This window comes from Acomys russatus, chromosome 28 (assembly GCF_903995435.1).
Source record: "Acomys russatus chromosome 28, mAcoRus1.1, whole genome shotgun sequence".
Lineage (NCBI taxonomy): Eukaryota > Metazoa > Chordata > Mammalia > Rodentia > Muridae > Acomys > Acomys russatus.
The window spans coordinates 15,532,021-15,556,839 of NC_067164.1; the positions used below are offsets into that span (position 1 = coordinate 15,532,021).

The 24,819-nt window shown below is 41.2% G+C and overlaps 1 protein-coding gene across 1 annotated transcript in view; it reads right to left on the bottom strand.

Moving 5' to 3' along the window:
* LOC127210507 (A disintegrin and metalloproteinase with thrombospondin motifs 3) overlaps positions 1–24,819 on the bottom strand; it is a 204,932-nt gene that overhangs the window by 7,568 nt on the left and 172,545 nt on the right. Inside the window, exons 4-14 of the mRNA XM_051170165.1 lie at positions 24,278–24,477; positions 16,031–16,114; positions 13,495–13,651; positions 12,526–12,631; positions 11,979–12,122; positions 11,311–11,443; positions 9,905–10,018; positions 7,699–7,844; positions 6,417–6,592; positions 5,202–5,335; positions 1,781–1,904 (exon numbers count right to left, since the gene is read on the bottom strand). Coding sequence (XP_051026122.1) covers positions 1,781–1,904; positions 5,202–5,335; positions 6,417–6,592; positions 7,699–7,844; positions 9,905–10,018; positions 11,311–11,443; positions 11,979–12,122; positions 12,526–12,631; positions 13,495–13,651; positions 16,031–16,114; positions 24,278–24,477 — 1,518 coding nt within the window. The remainder of the gene's footprint in view (positions 1–1,780; positions 1,905–5,201; positions 5,336–6,416; positions 6,593–7,698; positions 7,845–9,904; positions 10,019–11,310; positions 11,444–11,978; positions 12,123–12,525; positions 12,632–13,494; positions 13,652–16,030; positions 16,115–24,277; positions 24,478–24,819) is intronic.

Here is a 24,819-nt window from a genome sequence, read left to right on the forward strand (position 1 = left end):
TGCCTGTTGGGAAAGGTTAGTTAGTCTATTGCACAACCGTGATGACGCTCACGACAAGATATGGAAGCTACGTTATCTCTGCCCACTTTGAATCTGAGTGACTGAAGGGACCCTTCACATGTTCTTTTGACCTTGACTTTTGTTTAGCATAATTTTTTGAGGTGGTCTGGAAAACAAGACGTCCTTACATTATACACAAAATCGAGAAAGAACTATCACAAAAGTAAAGGTGTCCTTACATTAATTCATCCTGAAAACAAAACAACACCCCCCAAATAGAAAGATAAATTTAACTTCAGGAAAGTAAGCATATTTAACTTCAGGAAAGTAAACATATTTCATCCTCTCATAGCAAAGCAAAAAAAATTATATTTGATTCTAACAAAAGTGTAATATTTGAACTTCAATTCTATTTGCTTTGCTAAAATAATGCAAACAGCCAGCCAGAAATGGTATTATTTGCTTCCAAATAAATTTCAAAGTATAAACCCTGGTAATTCATCGTGAAGGCACAGCAAAGACATAAAGGACCAGGGGCCATATTTGAGAAGTTGCCACCTAGCTCTGCCACTCAAAATACATCGCAGAGCAAATCTGATATTAAAATTCTCCAGAGTCAAGTAGCCAGCATATAATTTGTATAAAATCTGACAAGGATTGCTCCATTTGGATGAAGGCTGACATAACATTTTAATGCCTTTAAAGTAAAGCAAATTTCCTTTTTCAAGATTTATTTACCTGTTTAATGTATACAAATGGTTTGCCTCCATGTATGTCTGTGCACCACTTGTATGCCTGGTACCCGCAGTGGTGAGAAGAGGATATTGGATCCTCTGGGTCTAGAATTATGGATGGTTGTGAGCCACCATGTGGGTGCTGGGACCAGATCCTAGGTCCTCTGGAAGAACAGTGCTATTAACCTGTGACGCGACTCTGAGCCCCACAAACAAATTACTTTGTGCTCTCTGTCATCCCATCCGATAGTATACTGATAGTGCCACAGGAGACTTAAGAGGATCTTCATGACAACATGATGTCATTGACTTTGAACTGTTATTTTCCTGAATATATTCTTAGTAAACCTCATGAAACATGTGAATATTTGTTATACTGTAGACATGTTTGTATGCAAATATTATGGAAATTCTTATATAATTTATGCAACTACAAATATTTTTACATACTATCTATTGCATGAGAATAGCTTCTTTTATTCCATTTTTTAAATTTTGATGTATATTTAACTTCAGGTTAAAGGGTGTAATAAGCACAAAAGGTCATAAACATGAGCAATTATACTTCAGATTATTTTTTTGGTTGTTATTTTTTCTTTGCATTTTCATATGATATATCTCTATTTTGTTTAAAATACACTATGAGTGATAGCTCCATGCATATGCTAACAAGATAAAATCATTCACTTTTAAAATAAAAATAAGTGAAAATGATATGTTAAAAATTATATTTAAATTTTTTTTAACACTTTACATCTCCAGACAGTAAGTTATGTGCCACATATATTCAAAATTAATCTTCAGTACCATACACATTTGATTAAATTCAAAATAACATACAGCAGAGATTTTTTTTCTCTAAGCACTAAAACTAACACAGTGTTCCTTATCTCAATTTAGTAGTTATTTCCCTAAGGAATGCTATGAAATATGAACTTTATTTTGAGTTAAATTACTTGTTAAAAATATATGTTAATTTCTGTGAAATTCACGGAAAAAAAATCCCAAAATTCTAAACTATATCTTCAGGAGAACACACATCTTACCAAGCTTCCTGGGTGTTCTGGTAAATGTCCCCTTCACAGTTCGGCAGTGGGAATTGTCCCCTCCACAGACCCCACACTTATCTTCAACCTTGTTGGAACCAATTTCTTTATCACAGCCCACCTCCTGTGGAGAGAAGATGTTAAACATAGCTAATTTTAATGTGCCAAGCATCAAACGCCACCACACAGGATGATGATCCCTTCATTTGTGCCAGACTTCCACTGTAGTCAGGATTTTTCAAGCCCCAGGTTTTTGAAGAACTGGTGTGAAATCAACAAAATTAATCAGTCTTTTAAAATGAAGTCTTTTCCTAGTACTATTTCTAAGCAAAGAAGTTGATTCTGGGGAGAGAAAAACCTACAAATCAATGGCATGGTGCCTTTTCCGTATTTCTCTCATCTTCACAAACGCACACAGTAATGTTACAAGTTGTAAAACGGTGTTAGCTTTTAAAAAGTGACTTGGGATGTAAAATAAAATCCCCCAAAATACCAGAGAGTTTTACATAGCCCTGAAGGAACAAAGTAAGAAGACATTTTAAAAGTGGAAAAAGTGGAAATCATTGTGAAATTTTACATTCATGGAGAGTACACGAGTGGGAGCTGGTAGAGGGTAGGCGTTGCACAACGGGGAAAGAGCTGTGACCGCTCTACATGGCACAGGCTGGGCAAGGCCCTGAAGGTCAGGCGAGCTTACATTTTCACAGCCAGGAGGCAACTACTGAAGGCTTTCTGGACTGAGGAGACCCTGCGGGTAAATGTGGAACATGACAACCCATTGCCTTTACACGTCTGATATGAAAATGGCCAGAGGAACTAGCATAGATTCAGTACTAAACACTGCGGGGGTTAAAAAATGATGACTGCCATCATTTATATTTATTCTCAAGCAGTTAATGTTGAAAACTTAATGCCCAAATCAAAAGTATAGAGAGGCAGGGCCTAATAAATTGTGGGGAAGCCAGGTGTGGGCTCACAGGTGTGGGCTCACAGGTGTGGGCTCACGGCTTCCAGCCGTCTAATCTCAGCACTAGGAAGGCTGAAGCAGGAGGATCTAAATCTGGAACACACCTAGGCTATAGTGTGCCATGCTTTCTCAAAACAAGACGAACTCAACGAAAAGCTGCCGTGACTCGTTCATGAGGCTTCTGCTGAGTTTTTAATGTCCTTGTCACAGATATGGGATAGTTATTGAGAGAGTGCACGGGGTTGGGGGGGGTGGGAAGGGGAGGGCAAACGGGGGTAGGAAGGAAGCACCATAAGAGTATAAGAGTGACTGCCTCCTCCTCCTCCTCCTCAGTTCGTAGCCTCTCTTCCCCTTCTAACTTCTAGCACGGATGACTCATCGCCACACCTTTGGTCATTGCAGAACCATAGGCCAAAACACCTCAATTCATTTAGCAAGAGCTTTGTTTTCTTTTGGCTTCATAATTACCCTTCCTATGGTATTTTGTTATAGCAACACAATAGCGTGCTTCAGTTTAGCTAAGTGAAAAGGAAATGGATGCTAGGAAGACTGTTCTAGTTAATGTAGATGTTTACAGTACCATTCAGTATGAACAAGAAAATAAACTGCAGAATAAAAAGACTAAACAAGACGAGAAAACTTTTTTATTGCCTACAATTTGGGGTGTGACATAGAGTTCAGTAATAAAATTTAGAACCATTTGAAAAATATGATATTAATCTTTTAAACAAACTTAAATTGTACTTTTTTATTAAAAATGGCACTTAAACTAAAATGTAATACACATACAATTATCAAGGATCTTAAATATAGTGGCTTTATAATGGGAGGGAAATCAATGTCTCTCTCAGACACTACAGGGCATCAAATAAAAAGCCCAGTGTCAGGTATGGGTGGCCTCTTTTTGAGTTATTGGTCAATGGAGTCCCTAAGACCTCTCTAGGCATTACAAGTCATTGCTATTTCTCTTGGTTACCCTTCAGAACTTGATGGTGTAAGACCCTATTGCTGAAGAAACAGCACAGATGAATCACAGAACGCTAAGAAATCAAACCGATGCTGACCCGGACACTTCACCACTGTAAGCTAACCTTCAAAGTTCTACTTAAACAACTGGGAGAGAAAAAGCACTCAACAGTCCTAACCTACTCTAAACTCTGTGAGCTACAATAATGACTAGCCTAGTAAGATATGCCCACTGGTGCAATAGTGGCACAGGTGCATAGGACTCACCAATTGCTTTCTCCTTGGATTTAAAACCCACTCCAGAAGCTCATCTCTGGTACTACTAATAGCACCAAAACTCTATGACTAGCTAGGTACTACACCCCGCCCTCAATTCTTGTCCTTCTACCCGTGGAGGAACACAACTCTCAACCATCATCAGGTAAGTTTCCTTTTGCATTACATGGCATTTAAAACAGAGACATACAGTTGTTCGGCACGCAGAGTAAAAAGAACCTGTGGAATTCTCAGCTCAACATGGGACATTTATAACATACCCTGCCCTTAGACATCACTGTGAAAGATGGGCAAAACATTCTGAGAGCCGGAAGTAAGGAAATCTGCAGTAATATATTACTTGGTAGACATCAATTGTGCTGCTACACACATGAACTTAAAGGGGCAGTGACAACAGGTATAAGGCCTCCTCCACAAGCTCAAGCCAGTCAAAATCCCATATGGGCGGTAGAGGGGTTCATGAAGTCCCACCCCTATCTCAGGGGCCACAAGCAATTGATAGGTTCTGGGGGAAGGACAATACTTTTCCTTTAGGGATGTGACCCCTGGAAGGCCACCCATCCTACAGTAGAGGTCCTATGCACACAGGCAGCGCTAAGTAGAAATAGTGGGTTTAAGAAGAAAAATAAAAATAGGACCCGTAAATGTGGAAGGGATAAGTGGTGGGGAGGGGAGGGAATAGGGGGTGGATCTGAGCAAAACACATTGTATGAGATATGAGATTCTATAAAAACAAAGGATGTTTACAATAGTAGATTGCCGCTAGTAAAATCCTAAAAGCAAATGCAGTTCCTGACTGGGTTCCCAATCTAGAGACATTAGTTACTTAGAAAAATTATCTGGATGTGTCAGAAGTACAATTAAAACTGCTCTTGAATCTTGATTCGGGCAGGAACCAGATTGATTTTAATTAAGCACAACTTCGCCAATCCACATATTATCTTTTCAACTCTTCGAAATGGCCACTGCAATGCTACCTCACAAATAAGAATGAGTTGAGAGCTGGGTATGGTGGTACTTGCCTTGAATTCCGAAACTCAGGAGGTGAAGACACAGGCAGAGCTCTGTAAGGTCGAAGCCAGCCTATACTGTGAGTACCAGGCTAGCCAGAGCTACACAGCGAGACCCTTTCTCAAACAACACCACAAATCAGTAGAAAAGAACTTGAAACATGTCCCATGAGATGCTGTCGAGGCAGGGTTTTGAACTTACCACACACTCTCCTCGCACACATATGCTGTATGGATCTTTGTAGGAACAGCGTGTTCCATCATGAACCAGCTGTTTCATGTAAGCGACATCCCCAGTCTCCTTGGACTGACAGTAGAGGTGGCATCTTTTCTTAGCTGCATAAGAGGAAGGCGTTAATTATTTATTTACATAAGATAGAATGTTTGCCCAGCACAATTTACTTTAAGATGCAACACTTCAATATGGGTTCCTGAAAAGCAAATGAAATACTGGATGAATAAAAATAGGGAGTAGATGAAAAGTGCAGAAATGCCACCATGCATGTATGTTTTAGTGTGATTCCTTATTTTATGTCATGTAAACTGGGCCATTGTTGAGATAATAAGGGTTTCTATTAACTTAGTAGGTACATCAGTCAGATGTAGCCTGGGACTGACCCAGGCAGACTATGTTGGCAAACCCTGATGTCACCTACATTAGCTTAGCAGTAAGCTTTGACTCAAAGCCAATTTCACTCTACTATCATTGTTAACACTGACTGCATTGGTCTTGGGCCTCACCCTATCACTTAGCTGATGCCTGTGCCCTTTGTAGAATCTACATAGTTGATAATATAGGTGACTCACTTCACTAAATTATATTAGAAAATAATGCCTTGATTCTAAAGTGTTCAACTTTGACCTGTCCATGCTTAGATTTCCTGTAAAATAGCACTCAATAGAATTCAGTGGCATATACACATTGGTCAGCCAAACAAATGTGACAAGAGAATTCATTTTGAGCCTATCTAAGCCAGAATTTAGTGGGAAGAAGTGAAACATTAGAAGAAAAATTCCAAGAATATTTTTTAATAACTAGTTTAGACAAGGCTATGAAGTCTGTTTTAATACATGGCTGCCTCCTCCCTTTTGCTTTTCTGTCTTCATCTTGGCTTGGCTGTAAATGGACTATTTTCCCATGCTGTGGTTATTTCTTCATTGACAATTTCAGTTGAATCAAGTGATTCCAATGTCACTTCCCATGAGGGGGGTGGTGGTGGTGACAGGGCTGGTTGCCAGATAACATGCCTGTCACGCAACATACCTCTCAGGAGAAAGGACTGATTCTTGGGAACCTGGAGTGACTAGCCTCTGTAAACATTCCATTTCCTATGTTGCCACACAGGGCTCAAAAGTGCAAGGGCTTGGTGTCAGCCAAGCTTGAACACTAAGGGACCATAGAATGGCATCCACTCACCGTCAGGATGTTCGTGTGGCAGCCAGTGGTGTTTAGTATTCTGGTACTCAAAGTGGGAGTTGCGCTGTTGGCACTGCTGGGCCCTGAAGTCCTCAAAGTACTTCTGGCATTCTTCTGTATTACAAAGCTGGTACTCAAAATTAACACCAGGGCAGTCCTGCCCACCGTTGATGGGCCTAGAGAAAAGACGACACCTCAAAGGCTGCCTGGCATGAGCCCAGAGGCCCAGGCTCCCAGAAGCAGTTCTGCTGGGCAGAGAGCCAAGTGTCCGAGCTGCCAGCACAGACTGAATGATGCCAAACTTCCAATGTCGAGTGTTTCTCTCAATGTACCCTTATCATTCTCTGTGTAGGGGGTAATGACTCCCAAACACAACCTAAGTCAGCATTGAAATGGTACGTTTTATTCACGACAGAAGCATACAAAGATGGAAGCCGGGCAGACGAACTCAAGAAAAATGGTATTTCTACCATGTATAAGACATGAGGCTGCAACTCAAAGAAACACTGAGCATATAGCCCTGTGTCTCTACTTCCATCTATGTCCAATGCAAAAATGGAATGATTTTTCCAAACAAGGGAGTGGTAAGAATCAATGGGGAACCATGGGCTATGGTGAGAACCTTTAGCTCTTTACTGCTGTGCTCCTGAGCCTCACCACTCTTTCTCATGCTGCCATCCTCGCCTCCTGTGGAGGCAGTGGGCAGCCATCAGTCCTTATAAAATTCATGCTCAGAGCTGTCCTTCTGCCACAACAGAGAAAGGGCTGCTCACAGCTCGAACCCTAGCTGAACAAGTCAGCAAATCAAAGTTGAACAATTCCACTACTTTTCCTGTCGGGCTAAGTGAACCTTTTCTTTTCATAGTCCCTGCCAGTCTGTCAGTCTACACTGAGGCAGCTGGGCCGCCCTTCTGGAGCTTCGGTGAAACTGTTGGTACTTCTTCCTCCAAATGCCCCTGTGCCTCTTTTACAGACACGTTGCAGCGTACAGGACACGTGGTTTTAAACTTTCTACTCAGCTACCTGATAGTTCGAAACATCAAGTTCTTCAGAAGAAAACCACCTCTCTCCTCTTCATCTGAGTGTCTGCCTTCATGAGTGACTACTCTCTACCATTTGATAACATTGTTAACCCAAAAGACACTGCTTGTGAACTGGGAACAACACCTTTTCATAGCCTCTATTTTGCAAGCAGGATGGAAGAAGGAAACCCACTCACAAGAGAACACGGAACCACTTTCCGGCCAACAGAAAGCACCAGGAGTTGCGGGGTTATACTCACGCGGGGTTATTGCACTGGCGTGTTCTGAAACGGACACCAGTTCCACACGTCCTGGAGCAGGATCCAAATTTGGTCCATGACCCCCAGTTGCCATCTTGTTTCTGTTGGTTAGCATTCTTCCACATGCAGTGCCCTTTATAGCACCACTTAGAGAAATGAAAAAAAAGAAAAAAAAAAGGTAATTAGGAAAGTCGGGGAAGGAGTTGTTCAAGAAACACTTATTTGAAGGGCTTCATCTCCTGATTTTTCTTCCAGTTAAGTACTGACTTAAAGCACCCATAGGCATTTGCTTCACAAAGATATATTTTCAAAAGGATGACGAAGATCCATAATTTTAAGAATAAATAAAACGCTACATTTGGGGTTGCTTATGAGTGCTCACTGCTCTCTTGCATCCACACCAGACTGCTCACAGCCATCTGTAACTCCAAGTCTAGGGAATCAGGTGCCCTCTTCTGGCCTCTGTGCACACCAGACAGACACTGGGCATTCAGTCTTATATACATACATGTTATGTACGGATACACATTAATAAAAATAAATCATACAATAACATTTACTCAGATAAGTTTTGGAATCGTACGCCACAAGTGAGTGTCCAGCCTGCCCAACAGGTACCACTCTCGGTGTCACTTCTCACTGAATCCATCACCCGAGAGGTTTAGATGTTCATGTGCCCCCTTTTAAAACAATGGCATGCATATATGTCTCAACTTCAAAATTAATTAGTTAGTTAAAACTATAGTCAGCTTTCAAAGCACCTTTAACTTTATAGAATATTAATTTATGAATCTGAAAAATAAATGGGTTAGATGATATTTTTTACCTTATAGATAAGTAAAATCAAGGTCTATAAAAATTCATGAATTGCTTAGGGGCCACATGTAGGAACAAAGTGGGGCCAATACAACCACAATGCTACTTGTGAGGTTCCTTGACAACACTGCTCGGCATTTGGCAGGTGTATTCTCAAGGGAATAGATCATGTTCTCTCCAAAAAATTCAGTTGCCTTTTTGTATATTATGACAAAGTAGCTTTAAAAAACTTTATACACTTAGATATAATATGATACAATTATATGTAGGGGAGTTGGATGCTAAAATTGATTATAACATAACTTTTTAATAAGCCAATAAAGATTCTACTAATGATTGTTTTGATTTTTAGTCAAAAACTTATTTATTAACTCTTCCCAAAGATAGATACTATATATAATGTATTTGGCACAGTGTCTGAGAGAATGCAAGTGCTTGCAATAGCAGATTTTTATTAGTGTGCATATTTCACATTAAGAACAGTTCATGTATGTTTGAAATATACCTTTTAAAACAGTAAAAGTTGCATTAATCTTTTCTGGCAGCATTCGTTCCTATGTACAATCTATTATTTCTAACCAGTTAAGGCTCTTCTACTTGCGTTCTTAGCATGCCTTTGTTTTGGGCCTTTGCCCTTAAGAGAAGCACGCCTTGGCATCCAGCCAGCTTCTAAGCATTCATTCTCAACTAACTACACAATCTGAGATTTAAAACCTTTGGGCATCCTTCCCCCAGGAGTGAGGCCAAGTCTTCTGTATAAATTCACATGCCTTTATTTCTGGGCAGCTTTCACAAGGGATGCTATGCCAGCAAGTAAATCAGACCCTAGTCGCAGGGGCCATAGATCTGCCATCCCTACTGCCTTTCTCTTGGCTGCAGTGAGCCAGACAGACTGCTCCTCCCAAAGTTAAAAGCTTCTACTGCCTGGGCCTGTGAAGGTGACCTTATTTAGTTAAAAATTCCTTGTAAACAGGATTCATTTAAGGGTTTCAAGTTCAGGAGATGATCCTGAGGTATCTAGGTAGACTCAAAACATCATGAAAAGGCTCAGATCTTGCAAGAAAGCAGCAGAGGGAACAAACACTCACTGTCAGATGTCAGAGGCGGGCGTGGCCATAGTATGGGAGGAAAGTAGCCAAAACTGGGACGGGGAGGAACCAATAGCCACTACAGTCTCTGGAGGGAGCAGGGCCTGTTCACATACAGAAGTTACCTCAGCATACCTGGTTCTTGCCCTCAAGAGCTATTTGTGATGGCAGCTTCAGAAGCTAGTGCATTTTCTCAGCGATTAGGAAACCCCGGGCACCGCACTTTCCCTAAGGATGACTGTCCCACAGTGACTGACATGTGCTCGACTTTTGAGAGGTTCCCACGCAGCAGACACACTTACCTTCCCAGCAGCACATTCAGTGCCATCAAGCGGGGGCCCTTTCTTAGTCTTACAGAAGTATGGGTTATCGGGGTGGCTGCACCACAGCTGTTTGCACGGGTCAAAGGTCCGGAACTGGAAGAGAAAGAAGGAAAAGCATATGTAAACTTTCAGAGAGCGGGACCTTTGCCAACCACAGTTTATACACACCTTCTTCATATGGTATTACTCCGAGGGGTATTTTAATTTCAAGTTCATATCTAAGGTGTTAACATATCAAGAAATAAACACTTGCATTAGGGTTCCAATTAGAATCCTCTGTTCTGAAGCAGCAACGACGAGCGATGCCTGCATTGCATCACCACAGTGAATCCTCACATAAACTATGAGAGAGAAATGCTATCAGTGTCCACACTTCAGGTGTAAGAAAACTAAGCCAGTGATGTCACATATGGTAGGTTCTCAAGTTCATGGATTTAGTCGGATCTGACCTACGCTGCCTGACATCCATATCATACTGTCTAACTACTGGAAAGTAAAGACCTAAAGTAAACCCACCCAAAATGGAGCTTCATTTTCTAGAGCAGGCTGGTCCTGAATACACCAAGGAGCTGAATAAAGCCTGGCTTCACACTCATGATCCTCCTGCCTCAGCCTCTCAAGTGATGGGATGATAAGGATGTCCCACCACACTTTTCCATTTGAGTTTCTTCTGTTCTATGAGGATATTCATTTTCTATAGCCACAGACATATGGAATACTGGCCACCATGCCAGAGAAAAGCTCAACGCCATCTCTGAAGGTGAGAAAACCCGGGGGAGGAACAAGACACAAAGATCTGAGCTGGAGAACCTTGAGCAAAGTGCAGCTAGCTCCCTGTTTACCCAGGAGTGATTAAGTGGCTTGAGGGGCTCTCGATCTTGGCTTTTTCATCCTAAAGATAAAAGCCTTGCAATGTTTCTGCCCCTACTTCTGCAGTATGTGTACACACACACACACACACACAAACAAATACATACACTCTCACACTAACACACATATACTTACACAAACATACTAACACACACACAAGCATATATTTTAATTTAAAAAGTTATGAATTTGGAAAATAACAAGGAGAGGTATTTGGGAGGCTTTGGAGGGAAGAAATGGGAGGAGGCAATGATGTAATTATTTTGTAATCTCAAAAACTAAAAGAAGTAATTAAAAACTAAAAGCCTGTGATCTACCTGTCCGCCTTCTTACCTCTCGTGCGGATGCATTCAGGCCAGCTACCGAAGCATCTAGTTTAGCTCAGTCACCACAGCAAATCAAGATAACGGTAGACACTTTCACACTTAGACCAGGGAGCTGGCGAAGCTCACCCAACAAGAGCTACATAGCAGATTTCAAGACAAGACGCCTCGTCGGACAGTGGGGCCACATACCGCAGTACACATTTTGTAGCCAACGCCAAAATCAAACCGGCATTGCTCATCCATGGAATAATTAATTCCTGGGAGTTCCGGGAGTTTGGGCCAATCGTGTTCAAAGGGGTCATCAAGGAGACAGTCATAGGAGCTGCGGGGAGGAAAACAATAAGTGCATTCAATTCTCATTGCTGAAATCAGATCTTTAAGGAAAAGGATTCATAGCTCAAACACTCTGGGGCTTTGTCAGCTCATAGGGCAGGTTTCCAGAAACAGGGATTTTAAGGTTTTTGGTTTTATTCTACTCGTCTTCCATCTTTACTGATTCCGAGAAAGTGAAGCAAGCACAACTCTGGGATAGAGTAGTGCTGCGGCAGCCATATTCCTGTCACTAAGTGAACCTATACAAAGTGTGGATGGGCAGATCCTAAGACTGCACAATAGGACTGCGGTGTATAAATAGGGTTAAAAGCAGGAACCATACAAACACCCCATCTCCATCCTCAGGTCAAGTCTGAACATCAGTCAGAAGGAATCTACCCCAGAGAGAGCCCATCCCAGATAAAACTACACTTAAGTTCTAGGCTCAAGCCACTGTATGACCTTATAGAATCTTTGGGGTCAACACCTCTGAAGTCATGTGTGTAGCCTATGCAGCAGGGCATGACATGCAGCGAGGCACATACTGGATGTATCTTTTCAGTTCCTGACCACTGCATCTGGACCAGTGGTAGCGATGGAAGGCAGCCTGCACGAGGGGCGCCATGACGCTGCCCATGGCGGTCTCATCGCCGCACCGGTTGCCTTGCCCGTCATGCTCCATTCCCAGCCTGGAACACAAAGGAGAGCTGGTGGGTAAGAACTGCAGGGCCAGGGCTTGGACTTCACCTTCCGTCCCCACAACACATACTGTGAAGGACAGAGTCTTTAAAAATCAGCGTGGCTTCCTTGGAGACACCATGGACACTGAAATTGAGAGCAGTCTAATGAAACACTTTCCTTATTCTATGGCCATCAAAGGCACGGGAGTGCTCGGGCAGACAGAGTTCCTCATTGAGTTTCAGAACATGACCCGTCACTGGTTTCAGCTCCTGCCACTTGGCAAAGGATGAGAACTCACACTGGCATTCAGTTTTGTTCAAAGTGTGAACAACAGCACAGAGGCAAAGAAAAAATAATATAAACAAAATATTTTGGTTTTTTTTTTCTATCTAGCTGTCAGTAGTAACTTACACATGGCCAGTTTCATGGGCTACTACAAAAGCAGATGAAAAGCCGTCTTCGTGATTCAGGGTACAGCTTCTCACTGGATGACACATGCCTGTGACTGGAGCATAGCCTGCAGATAATGACAATCATTTTTATTTCACACACACATACACACACACACACACACACACACACACACACATCATTATAATTAGTACTGGATCTTTGCCTAAAAGGAGAAGGAGGAGAAGCAGAAGCAGCAGCAGCAGGAGAAGAAGAAGAAGCAGAAGAGGAAGAAGAAGAAGAAGAAGAAGAAGAAGAAGAAGAAGAAGAAGAAGAAGAAGAAGAAGAAGAAGAAGAAGAAGAAGAGCAACAACAAAGAGGAGGAGAAGGAAGAGGAAGAAGAGGAGGAGGAGTATTCTCGTAAATAGGGGAACATTATTTTTCTGTTATCAGTAAGCCATATTCTCTTGGGAAAGTGGGAAGGGACTGCCTAGGGTTACCATTCTGTTCTGCCCATCATCTCTGCCTTGTCTTTCTGTTTTAGTAAATGGCCCTCTATATCTTGGTTCTAATGGAGGGAGCCAGAAATTCCACCGACGTGGAAAAGAAGGCCATCGGTCTTTCTCCACAGCCTACATGAGGGTTTATTAGATAGATGTAAGCCGACTTTGGAAAAAAGATTGTTGGCAGGAGCCATTCTCATTCCCAACAGTCAGTGGGAATCACACTGCGTGTTATGGCATCTCTTCCATGCTCCAAATGTTCGGCCATTATTTTAAAGGCAAGTGCCATTTATTATGGTGTTTAAGTGGCATTTAACATTGCGGATTCTACAAAAAGTTTCTGGAAGAAACAGAGGGGAAAATGTATGCTTGGCTGGTAGATGAGGAGTGTGGTAAGAGATGTGAGCATTTGCACAACCTGCTTGACTTGGGATTTCTTTTGAAAACCCAGGCCTTTGGTTTTTCTTCTAAATAGTAATAGTAATACCTTGCATTCCAGCAGGCCCAAAGTCTTGCCTGGTTAAGAAAATTGCATGATCATGGTGCTCGGCATGGTTGGGATCAGGTCTCTGCTGTTGGCAAGCCCAGCGGCATACATTCTCCAGACTTCTGGATGGGTTTCCCCTTTCTATGAGGCTGATGGACTAAAAGGAAAGAATATGTTAAACACAAATTTTGTGATTTGGATTTCATGGTGATGTTTCAGCAATGACTCAGAAATATTATCTGGGAGATCAACTTTGATTAGGAATTCTTAAAACATACATGTTCCATGTTCCATCTAAGGATTCATTACTCTGAAGTCCCTCAGTATTAATTATTTTGGGGGGAACTTTTAGAAATCTAAAACATTTCCTGGTTCTATTCAAATTTTAGGTCTCACACATTACATACAAATACTGGCAAAGATTCTTGAGTGAGACCTTTTCCAGGGATATGGAAAGTCAAAGATCTAAGTTAAAATTTTTGTGTATTCTTTTGGTCAAGAAATATTCTGTATGTAGGAGGAAAATTCCTTCTTTCAAGATTTGGCAGGACTGATCAAACTTTATTGTATGGGGAACAGTCAAATTACATCAGCTGCACCCTGGGGGAAAAATAGCTTTTTAACTTCATGGTAATGACAGGGCTTGGTCTCTTATCTGGTAACTTCAGTGGATATATATAAATATTAAGTTCCCAATGTGGTCTGGAGTTAAAAAGTCGATGGGCAAAGAAGCCAATCCTTTAACAGCACAAGGTTTCTCCTTCCCAGAGTGTTTCTAACAGAAAGAGAAATTGAATTTGGAATCCCAAATGAGCTCCTAATTGGCTAGAGGACCCTGAGTTTTGTTAAATTTCAGCAAATGTTATTATCATTGTTTACATTCTTAATAAACTTAGCTTGGCCTGGTCTATGCTAATCATACAGTTTGCCAAACAAATGATTTAATAACCAACTGAAGGCTGTTCAATCTTCCAGCTGGGGTTAGCGTGTCCCTTTGTAGCTTCCCAAAATCCATCAGGCTTCTGAGAGAAGGTGAAGATCAGGGCTGGCCTATATGTAGACGGGGATATGTGGCTGATTGAGGCATAAACACAAACACACAGAGGCTCACAGTTTGTGGGAAGGAGTGTAAGCTTTGTCACAGGTGAAAGCAATCTTGGCAGGCTTTGCCCTTGGACACACCACAGATACTCCCTGAGATTAAATTTGAGATAGACTGGGTAGAACCATCCTGGGCCTGGAATTCAGGAAGCTGACCTAGGGACTCCACCTGAACTATTGTGTTTCTAATTGACCCTCAATGGGAGAGGGAGACCGCCCTCTTGAGTGACAGACAGGCAGGCGGAGAGGGCAGAGAGAACAGCTGGTTCAGACCGGAAGGTTCACTTGTTTCCCTTTAACCTTTTTTCCCCTCTTGTGTAAACTAGCTGGGTTGTATAAAAAAATTTAATTGTTAAAAAACAGAGCCAACAATGGTTTCCCAAGTGCACAAGTTTCCTGGTGCTTCCTACCAGAGAGGATTAGTGATGGGAGACATTCATTGTTTTAAACATGAAAGCTGCCAAATTAGGCTTCTCAGCGGAATTTAACTCATTCCAAGGACAGGAACACATCTAATATTGATATACACAGGTTTTTAAATTATATTACAAGAATGGCCACTGGATACATTTTGATCCAACTTTCTTTTTTTCAAAAGGATTAAAACTTCCCTAACTGGGCTGGGCGTGGCAGCGCAAGCCTTTAACCCCAGTACTGGGAGGCAGAGGCAGGTAGATCAATGTGATTTTGAGGCCAGCCTGGTCTACAAAGTGAGTCCAGGACAGCCAAGGCAACACAGAGAAACCCTGTCTCAAAAAACCAAAACAAAAAACAACAACAGCAAAACAAAACAAAAAAACCTCTAACTGAAAAAATATTCAGGGTGCTTTCCTTTTAAATATATACATTTGAAGTATTGTTCTAAATAAATCAAAACAAAAGATACTTCTCTTTTCCTTGTGGACATATTCCGAGTGTTTTGAGAGTAACTACCCTACACATGGGCCCTTTACAGAGACACATTGGAGCATATACAGGTCACAAACCTGAAGGATGCAGGCCAAGCACATTTTCCTTTTTCTTAATGCCATCCATTCATGTTCACTTACTTATTCATTTATACCTCAAATTCCTGATAACCTGGGGTCCGGGTGTAGCTTAATTCATAGAGTTTTCCAGTGTGCAGGGAAATGCTGGTTAAATCCCTAGCAGAGCATACTCTTGGCGTGTTAGCACATGCTTATAATTCCAACACTTAGGATCAGGAGTTTTGATCTCATTGGGAGACTAGGGCCAACCTGACCTATATGAGACATGCCTCAATCAAAAAGTTGCTCTAGTTTAGAAATCTCTTCCCATGAGGGAAGGAAGAGTCTCCTCCCAGCTTGGTATCGTCATGGGGCTACACAAGATCAAGGCTAGTTTTGCCACCCAATCTCCTACTGACTAACCTAGTCTCTAATGTCCCTGGCCCATGCATTTGAAGATCTTTTACCTTTGCGTAACCGAGCATAATCATTCGCACTAGGACCACATTTATGTGCACTCCCAGCGACTCATCATGGTAGATTTCATTTACCTGGAGACAAAGGAGAAAGTTGCTATAAGAAAGGCAATGCCGAGGATTTCAAGACACATGGAACATTCAAGAGAGCAGCCGTGCCAGTCACAAGCACTCCAGTCAGATAGGTCAATTTACATTGTTTTTTTTTTTCCCCTTTAAGCTAATCTCCAAAATGATGGAATTTATCTTTTGTTTTGTCTTTGGATATGTGAATTACTGATTTTAGTACAGAGAAAAATAAGCATAGACATGTTAAGAAGAGGCTTATCAAATTGTGTGTGCATGCACGTGCACACGTGTGAAGGCTCATATTTGAGCATGTGCTAACACGACTCACCAACAGAAAAAACAAGAATTTGACTCTGGTGATATTTCTGTCCTCCTGTGAGTGGCCATACCACACTGGAAAAGAAAGCCAGCAGCAGGCATACCCAGGTGGCTGGCAGCAGTGCTGTCTTGGTTGAGGGACCTACCTGTGAGTCAGCTAGTAGGTGGCTTTCCCAGTGTCCCCCCAGGATCGAGCTGCTGGGGCGGCGCTTGTTTAGAACTACTGCAGGATAGATGTCTTTCAGAATATGCGTTGTTAAGGTGACTGTACAAGCGCATATCAGCGACGTCAGGCCTGGATTCAAGTCTGAAGAGCTCACTCTGACTCTAATGTCATTATTTCATTTTTAAGTTTAGGCTACAGTTTCTCAGAAGTGATTTTGTGTGCCTTAATGGTGCAGCTATTAGAATTAAAGCAACCTTAGGTCACAGCTCAACTCCATTTTATACAGAGGAAGACGAAGCCTGCAGACCTTAAGCCACGAGCTAAACCACACAGTGAGTTGCTGGCAGACGGGAATCTAAAGCACACTGTAATTATATCTTCTGATTAAGCTCCTGCAAAGTGAGTGCAAAGAAAAGCTGTCCAACTTGGCACATGCTAGCAGGAATGACAACAGCAGAGGTACCTGGCTGGGTTCCAGGTACTAGTTAGTCCCCAGAACAAGGGCTCCAACGCCAAACAGAAAGTAAGAGAGAGACAAAAACTAACCACAATTTCACTCTCAATCCAGGGGGTTTAGGCGGCAGGCTTGGCAAATCTAAAAGCTGCAGAGCCAAGTGTAATGCCATAGAAGGAAGGCCGGAAAATCCAATCATCATAGAATGAAATGCACACATCAGGAAACTCTGACTGGTGGGTGACATTAGACTTGCCACGCTAACCAAGAAATGGGCCAAGAAATCTCTATTTAAATGGTTCAAGATTCTAGCATGACTGCATGGAACAACTTCAATATTGGAGACCTTAAATGAAGACCGATGGGTGGCACACTACATACTCAGATTGTACACAGTATTTACAAAGCTACCAAAGATGGGATGTGAAAGGTCAGTCTAAGCTAGGAAATACTAAATAAGGGAAAGTATAACTTTTATTTGTAAACATATGTACACATGTATGCATATTCATAGATTAGAAAGATTCCCAGGTTCCCGGCTGTAGATAGTAAAGCTAAAGTAAAAGGAAACCAGTCCGTGATAAACCCTTGCATTGCATAGGAGTAAAGACAGGCGACTCATGCACAGGTTGGCTCACTCTAGGCTGAAGGACACCCAGAGGATTAAACTCATTGTGCACTGACATACAAGAGAGGCGGTCACCAAACACAATGACCTTTGAGGAATAACAGAGGGCGAAGAGCCCTGAAAATGTGTCATATCCAGAACAATCCGGGAGATGCAGCGGTTAAAGACACTGAACACTAATAGTCTCAAGACTATCTTGGTTAAAAACCCTTCAGTACATAACAACTCTGAGACTTAACCAAATGAGCATGATAAACAGCGCGATCTCATAGTCTTGTGTAGAGAATTAAAGGACACAACTCATCCCAGCAAATTTCTCAGCCTTAAGACAAAGAATAGAGGGAAAGGCCTTAAAGGCATCGACGTTTACAGAGGTGGGAAGAAAAGTCTACAAAGGCTTAAAGCTGTGATATGGAAGAAGCAATAAACTTGTGCCCACATCTATAGAAAATAAAGATAAAACCCACTCATGTTTACCAAAAGGGCAATTTCCAATCCAACGTAAGACTGCTTTCTAGAACGTATTTTTGTCAGTAGCTGAGTCTCTTTTATTACACCCCACTGCATCCTGCCTAACTGGAGGCAGAACCTCTCTACCCTCCTCTTCTAGACTGGATATCCAGCAGGAACATTCTTAGTGTTACAGTTCCGTACACCACTGATGCTCTCATTCAGAGACCCATGGGCATTCCACAAGACCTCTTGGTAAGGCAGCTGTTCCAATGAGAGGCATGGCTTCACACACAAAGGTAGGCTCATGCTTCGCTGAGTGGAGCTGAGGTGTAAAGGCTTTCTTGACAAAAGGTTAAAAGTGATGCCAGCAATCAGGCAAAAGGGATGAACAATAAATCTTGAAATATGGAAGAAAAGTGGGTTAACTTCTGGGAAAGAGGCAGTGACAGAGGGTAGGAAACACAGTCGTGACTGCTACAGAAAACAGGCACAGCGGAGTGACCTTAGAGTCACAAAGTGAAGAACTGGTGGTAATAACGGCATGCAGCTTGTGACATGTGAGATAGAAAAGTACCATATTGTTTGGACCATAAGATGCACTTTTTCCCCCAAAAGTGGAGGTGGGGTGGGGATTAGGGTGTGTCTTATGGTCCAACTACTGTTTTTAGTGTTTTTCTTGTTTTACTGCTCTAAAAACTGGGTGTGTCTTATGGACAGGTGTATCTTATAGTCTTAAAAATACAGTATATATGACCACTCTACGTTAATTAGTACATTAATTTCTAGTCAATGAATTTAAAAATCAGCACCATACCAATAAAGTATAGTGGGAAAAATTCTTAATGCCAACAGCAACAGAATCAAGCCGTGTAAAAGGGTACTGTTTCAAGAGTCAAATTAACATTCACCAGAAGAAGTGCATAATTTAATAAAAGCTACTATCACAACAGACCATTGGATATCAGGCTACTTTAGTGAAAAATCATCAGTTATGGGATAGGATTGTTTCAAATTCCTGCTATATTATCCTAGGTTAAAATAATCAAAACAGGGGCAATATTTTCACACTAGAAGAAACTAGTCTTTGAGTGAGAAAATCCAGCAACAGCAGTCTATAATATGCAAAGCCCCGGCTCTTACCCGGTATACTTCATCTCCAGGACCAGGAAAGCTGATTCCTTTGTGTACCACAGTGTTAAGATGTGCTTAGTAATGCAACAGCTTTTCATCTCCTCATGCCCATCGGGGTCACAGGCACAGTGTTCTCACACCAATATGTTCCAAGTCCTGGATGCTGCTGCCAGCTTTTCCACAGTAAACTCAGTGGCTTCAAAGTGGTTACCTGACCACTCGGGGCCTCACGTTTCTTGTTGGCAAATGGTAATCACCTGCCTCATGGACAGGCTGTTCAAATCAAGCAAGATGGCACATCCATCCTCTGCAAAATGCCGAATCCTTTTACACCTGTCTGAATTTGGTGAAGTGTTGTGAAAACACGTGATTACCCTCCACCTTTTCTCAAGAAAAGCTAATGGCCCATGGTACTTCTAAGAGAATTTCAAAATTCTTCCATTTGAATTTGTTACATATCAAGCAAGTGGAAGATGCAATTTAAAATCATCAAAAAAAAAAAAAAATTACTGAAAACAGCAACAACATAACAAAAAAACCAATCAACCAACCAACTAAAAAAAAAAAAAAAAAATGACAGTGTAGGTTTTCGCAGAGGTGGCAGAGATATACCAGCAGATGGCACTGTGCACTCTTGGGATGGGAGAAACACAATTAGCTGCTCCCTACACCTTGGAGCACCTACACCCCCAGCGGGCTTGTAGGCCTCCTCATGTTTACCCACGAATAAGACGGCTCCCGCTAAGTTAAACAGAAATTTCAAAATAGCACAGGAAAATCCTGTTTTGAATGTCTACTTATTTGACTCTTAAAAGCAAAGCAAAATATTGGGAAACTCTTATTTTGAGTTTGTGTGTCATCTGATTATAGTCTTGTATAAGAGTCCTAAAGACCCACCTTTATGCACTGCCTATTTTTACCATGCAATAAAAGAGCTAAGAGTGTGCCCTATAGAAAGAGCTAAGAGTGTATCACACCGAATTCCCAACTTTAGCCTAGTAGAAGGGACTAAAATAACATTTGTAAAGACAATAGTTTTACATTTAGAGACAAAGCCTATTTTACAAAGTAAAAGCAACACCATCAAAATCCACTTACCATGCTTAACATCATGTACACCTTTCCACATTGTTTCATATAGTTTAGCCTGTGCTGATTCAAGCAATCCTTGAAACACTCTCAAAAATACTATCTTCACTTCACAGCTAAGGAAATTGAGACCCAGAGTTGTCAAGTAACTTGCCCAATGTCACAGTTATAGAGTAAGCCAAGAATGCAAACCTGGGCCGTGTGAGTCTACAGCCAATAGATTTAAGCATTTTAGCACACTTTCAAACCCACAAATCACGGCCCTGCAGAACAGAGTTCATTTTAGAATAACAGCAATTCACACCTCCGAGTTTACAAATATGGAATGGAGTTATACCAGGAGAGGTAACTCAACATTCATTTGTTTTGGTTATCTCCTTTCAGATTTTTTTTTTTTTTTTACAGAAGAGGTTGCACTCTAGATTTATTACAAATAATTTACTTTTGATCAAGCAATTATGCACTCAACATACTAAGAAAAATAGTGGAAAAGGTGAGTGAGGAAAAAAGGGCAGAGTGTATAGTCAGTGAGTCGTGTATAAGAAAAGCATAAAGCATAGATGTTGCTGTAAGTCATGTATTTGATACACATAGTGTTGACCAAAATATCGCCAGGGGTGCCACACTGGGTATGGCCAAGGAGATTTAGTGAGGAGTTCAGGGATGAGCCCAGAGTCCTCATTAAATGACTTGAAAGGACGGGTAAACAGAATATTAATTCAATTTTCAGATGGCCTTGACATTAATGACATTTGCCAATGATATAAAGAGGGCAAAAAGGCAAAAATCCAATCAAGTATCTCTTTCCTTGAAAAGAAAATTCCTTCCAGGTTTGTTCCCGGTCAGGACAATTTCTCCAGGGCAGTCCCCTGGCAGGACAGCCTGACCTTTATCTGACTAGGTGATGAACAGCTTTGTCTGGCTTCAACAAAGTGACACTCATTTTTTCTTTCAGGTGAATTAGGTCTTGAGAGGCAGTGTGGTAGAGTGGTAGGGGACATGTCACCTACCTGTCTAGCTAGGGTTTTTAATCTATGTGACCCTGTTATTTCACCATCCGTGCCTCAGTTTCCTCATTGGTAAATATGAATTGCCACAGTGTTATGTTCATCACAGAGTTACTGAAAGGAATACGTGAGTCCGTATGTGAACAGTGGTTAAAATGGTGCTTGGTTTTCATAAATGTGAACTAAAACAAAAACATGTTAGGCATAACTGTTGCTGTTTGCTCAGGGAAGCAGATGAATAGATATGTGAATTTTTAAAGAGACCTTTGATTGCCAAGACAGCCAGGGTAATCTGGCTAGACCCGACTGAATTGATCTATGAAAAAATTAACACTCTCCATTCCATAGTTGTGTCTCATGTGACTAGACACACACACACACACACACACACACACACACACACACACACACACACACACACTTTTCTTCTGCATCCCTCTCTGGTGTATCTTGGTATCCTGGTACTTAGAATAGACAGGTGTCCTTCAACCAAGTCCACTGACTTCTCTCAACCCCAACCTAACATTCCTAGTAGCTGTAATGCTACGCAAGACTATAATGGTCTATAACACTCTCTTCAAACTTTGACATGTTCCCCCAGTGTCTGAGGAGTGGGGAACTGAACAGTAAATGAGTCTGAATCTGCTCTGATCAGACATGTATTCTAGTGAGAGAGGCACAGGGCTAAAAGGATGGAAAATATAAATGTGAGAAGGAATGAATGGAGTTGTGGATGGGGTTCAGCAGTAGTTGGCAAAGAATGCATGAGTCTCTGGGTTTGAGTCCCAGTATTGAAGAAAGAGGGAGGGGCAAGCTCATGGGACATGAAAACAGGTACTGAGATGGGAACAGGTTGAATGAGGAGGCAAAGAAGAAGAGCCTCCCAGTCATCCTACTGCAGCCAGAATTTGCTTCTAAAACCCACACCAAAGAAGCACTAATCACCTCTGAAACCAGTTACAGCTCTTTATTAGCAAGAACATTCTCAAGCCTTAGGATGCTGTGTCCATTTTTTCTGAAGTTAGCCTCATCTTCTTTCCAAGTCTCTCATACCCTGTCTCCCTGCAATACCCTTTAACTCAGCACACAGACAAACCTACACGGGGTTGAACTGGCTGGTTTTGTGTCAACTTGACACGAGTTAGAGTTATCGCTCCACCGGCTTGTTGGCATTTCTGCCTGCTTTTATGGACTTTCCCTCTGAAGCCATTGGCCAAAATAAACTCTTTCACAAGTTGGTTTTGATCATGGTGTGTTATCAGAGCCATGGAAAAGTAACTCAAATCTTCATACCAACTGTTAATAACTGTGCATTTTAACTTTTTTTGGATTATTACACTAGAAAACAAGGTGGATAGGTTCCTTTTTATTGATCTTGAAATCTCATAGTTATTTGTATGGCTTTTCTTTTATTCTTTCATAGTGAATATTGAGCAGGAAGGCATTAAAGAGGCAAAGAAAGTGGACCAGGAGAAAGTGATGTATAAAAACACTATTACCAAACATGTAAGACCTTTAAAGAGGAAGATTGATAATCTAATCCATTAACAATGATTTTAAATAAATATAGAAAGAAGAGTTTTCATTAGAATAATATGCTAAGGTATGGATTCTATATGAAAGTCTTTAAATTAAAAGTTTGGTCCAGAAAGTAGCATTCTAGTGTTTGGTCTTTGTTTGTACATGCTCCTTGGCAAAGCATTTATGGGCTACCATAATTCAACCCAACCTACCGTAAATGAGATTTTTTCCCCTCCCCCCTTATTCCTTCTCTAGGAAGTTCTGAATGTCAGCAGTAAGGGAAGGGCTATGAATTCAAATAATATCACTTCATTCCACTACACTGACCATGAGCTTAGTAGAGTGATGCAGAGCACACTTTCAGAACCTCATAGACTCGTGGAATAAGTATAAGGTTATTAAACTGGCATCTCAATGAACAGAAATAAATTTAACAACCTTAAATATTGGTGTCCATGAAATAATTATTAATGAAATTAAGAATTTCCATATCTAATACATATCTTCATAGTTGTATAAAATATACTACACATGAAAAAAAGTGAGTGGTACAGATTCCCAAAGAAATAAAATCAAGCACCAAAAAGCAGAGAGAAGAAAGAGATTTACAAAAAAGCTTAAGATCAGTATACCATGTATTATAGAATGGCCATGGGGTCAAATACATGAAGGGAAATGGGGCCACCATCTCAGTTATCTCTCAGAAGTAGGTGGCTTGGATGTGTTATCATTGTTTATTTCTTAGCGACTGACCTGGGCCAATTTCAAAGATTCAAAAGACAGCAATTAGAAATGAAGCCAAAGTTGCCTTGATTAAAGGCTCATAAAAGAAAAGTACATATTACTTAAAGAGCTTTTTAGCAATTGCTGAGCCAGTGGCTATGTGCTTGTAAATATGTTACCTTTTACCTAGAATTTTAAAAATAGTGCATTTGTTTAAAAGTTCTGATTTATCTTTAAAATCACCCATCATTAGGGAGGGGATAACCATTGAGATGTAATATGAATAAATTAATAAAATAAAATAAAAAATCATCCATCATCTTGGGGCACAGAGCAATATTGGGAAGCACTATTTAACTATCCAGAGCAAGTGAACAGTCTTCAGAGTATTAATTGTTCCATAAACAAAGTGAAAATCAAAACCATTGTATAAATTTATCCAATATGGTTTCTAAAACATGTGAGTTTTTACTTGGTAACAGAAGAAACTAGTAGACCGATCAAAAGAAACATTTACTTCATCTGACTGCATTTTTGTACTTTAAAGGTATAGATCAGAATTTGGATTAAACTTTGTTATGCACAGGCTTTGGGTAAGGTTCTTGTACCACTGTCCAAGGACGCTAACGAAACAGGAGGCTGAAATGAGCAAAAGCCTCACAGAGGAGTCACTACTCACGATGTTCATCAGGGTGAGGAGGTAGTTTTGGACGTGCTCCTTGCCATGGAAACGGACCACAGAGTCATCCACTCCCAGAAGCACCTCGATGTTGTAATCATTCTCTCCCGCGTGTCTGCGGCGCCGCATTGTCTCGTTCAGCTGCTGGCCAACGTTGCTGTACACTGTAGCCAGATCATCAAGGCCTTCCAGCCCCGGCTCTATTGAGCGACAAAACGAACCCAGTCATTTCTGTTTCCCCAATAGGTCTTCCAGTATTAAAACACACACACACATACACACACACACACACACACACACACACACACACACACACACACACACACACCTTTTCAGGGGGTGATTACTATAACCAAATCATTAACATATGGAGTTCAGTTTGATTAGTAAATAATAGGACCATATATATGCTCAGAATGACTCCCAACATATTCAACACTCATAGTAATGTACAATAGTTTTATACTATTGTCCGGGGAGGTGGCCACTGTGCCTGACTGTATATTCATGAAGATAAAAGTGGATAGTCTTTTCCTAGTTGC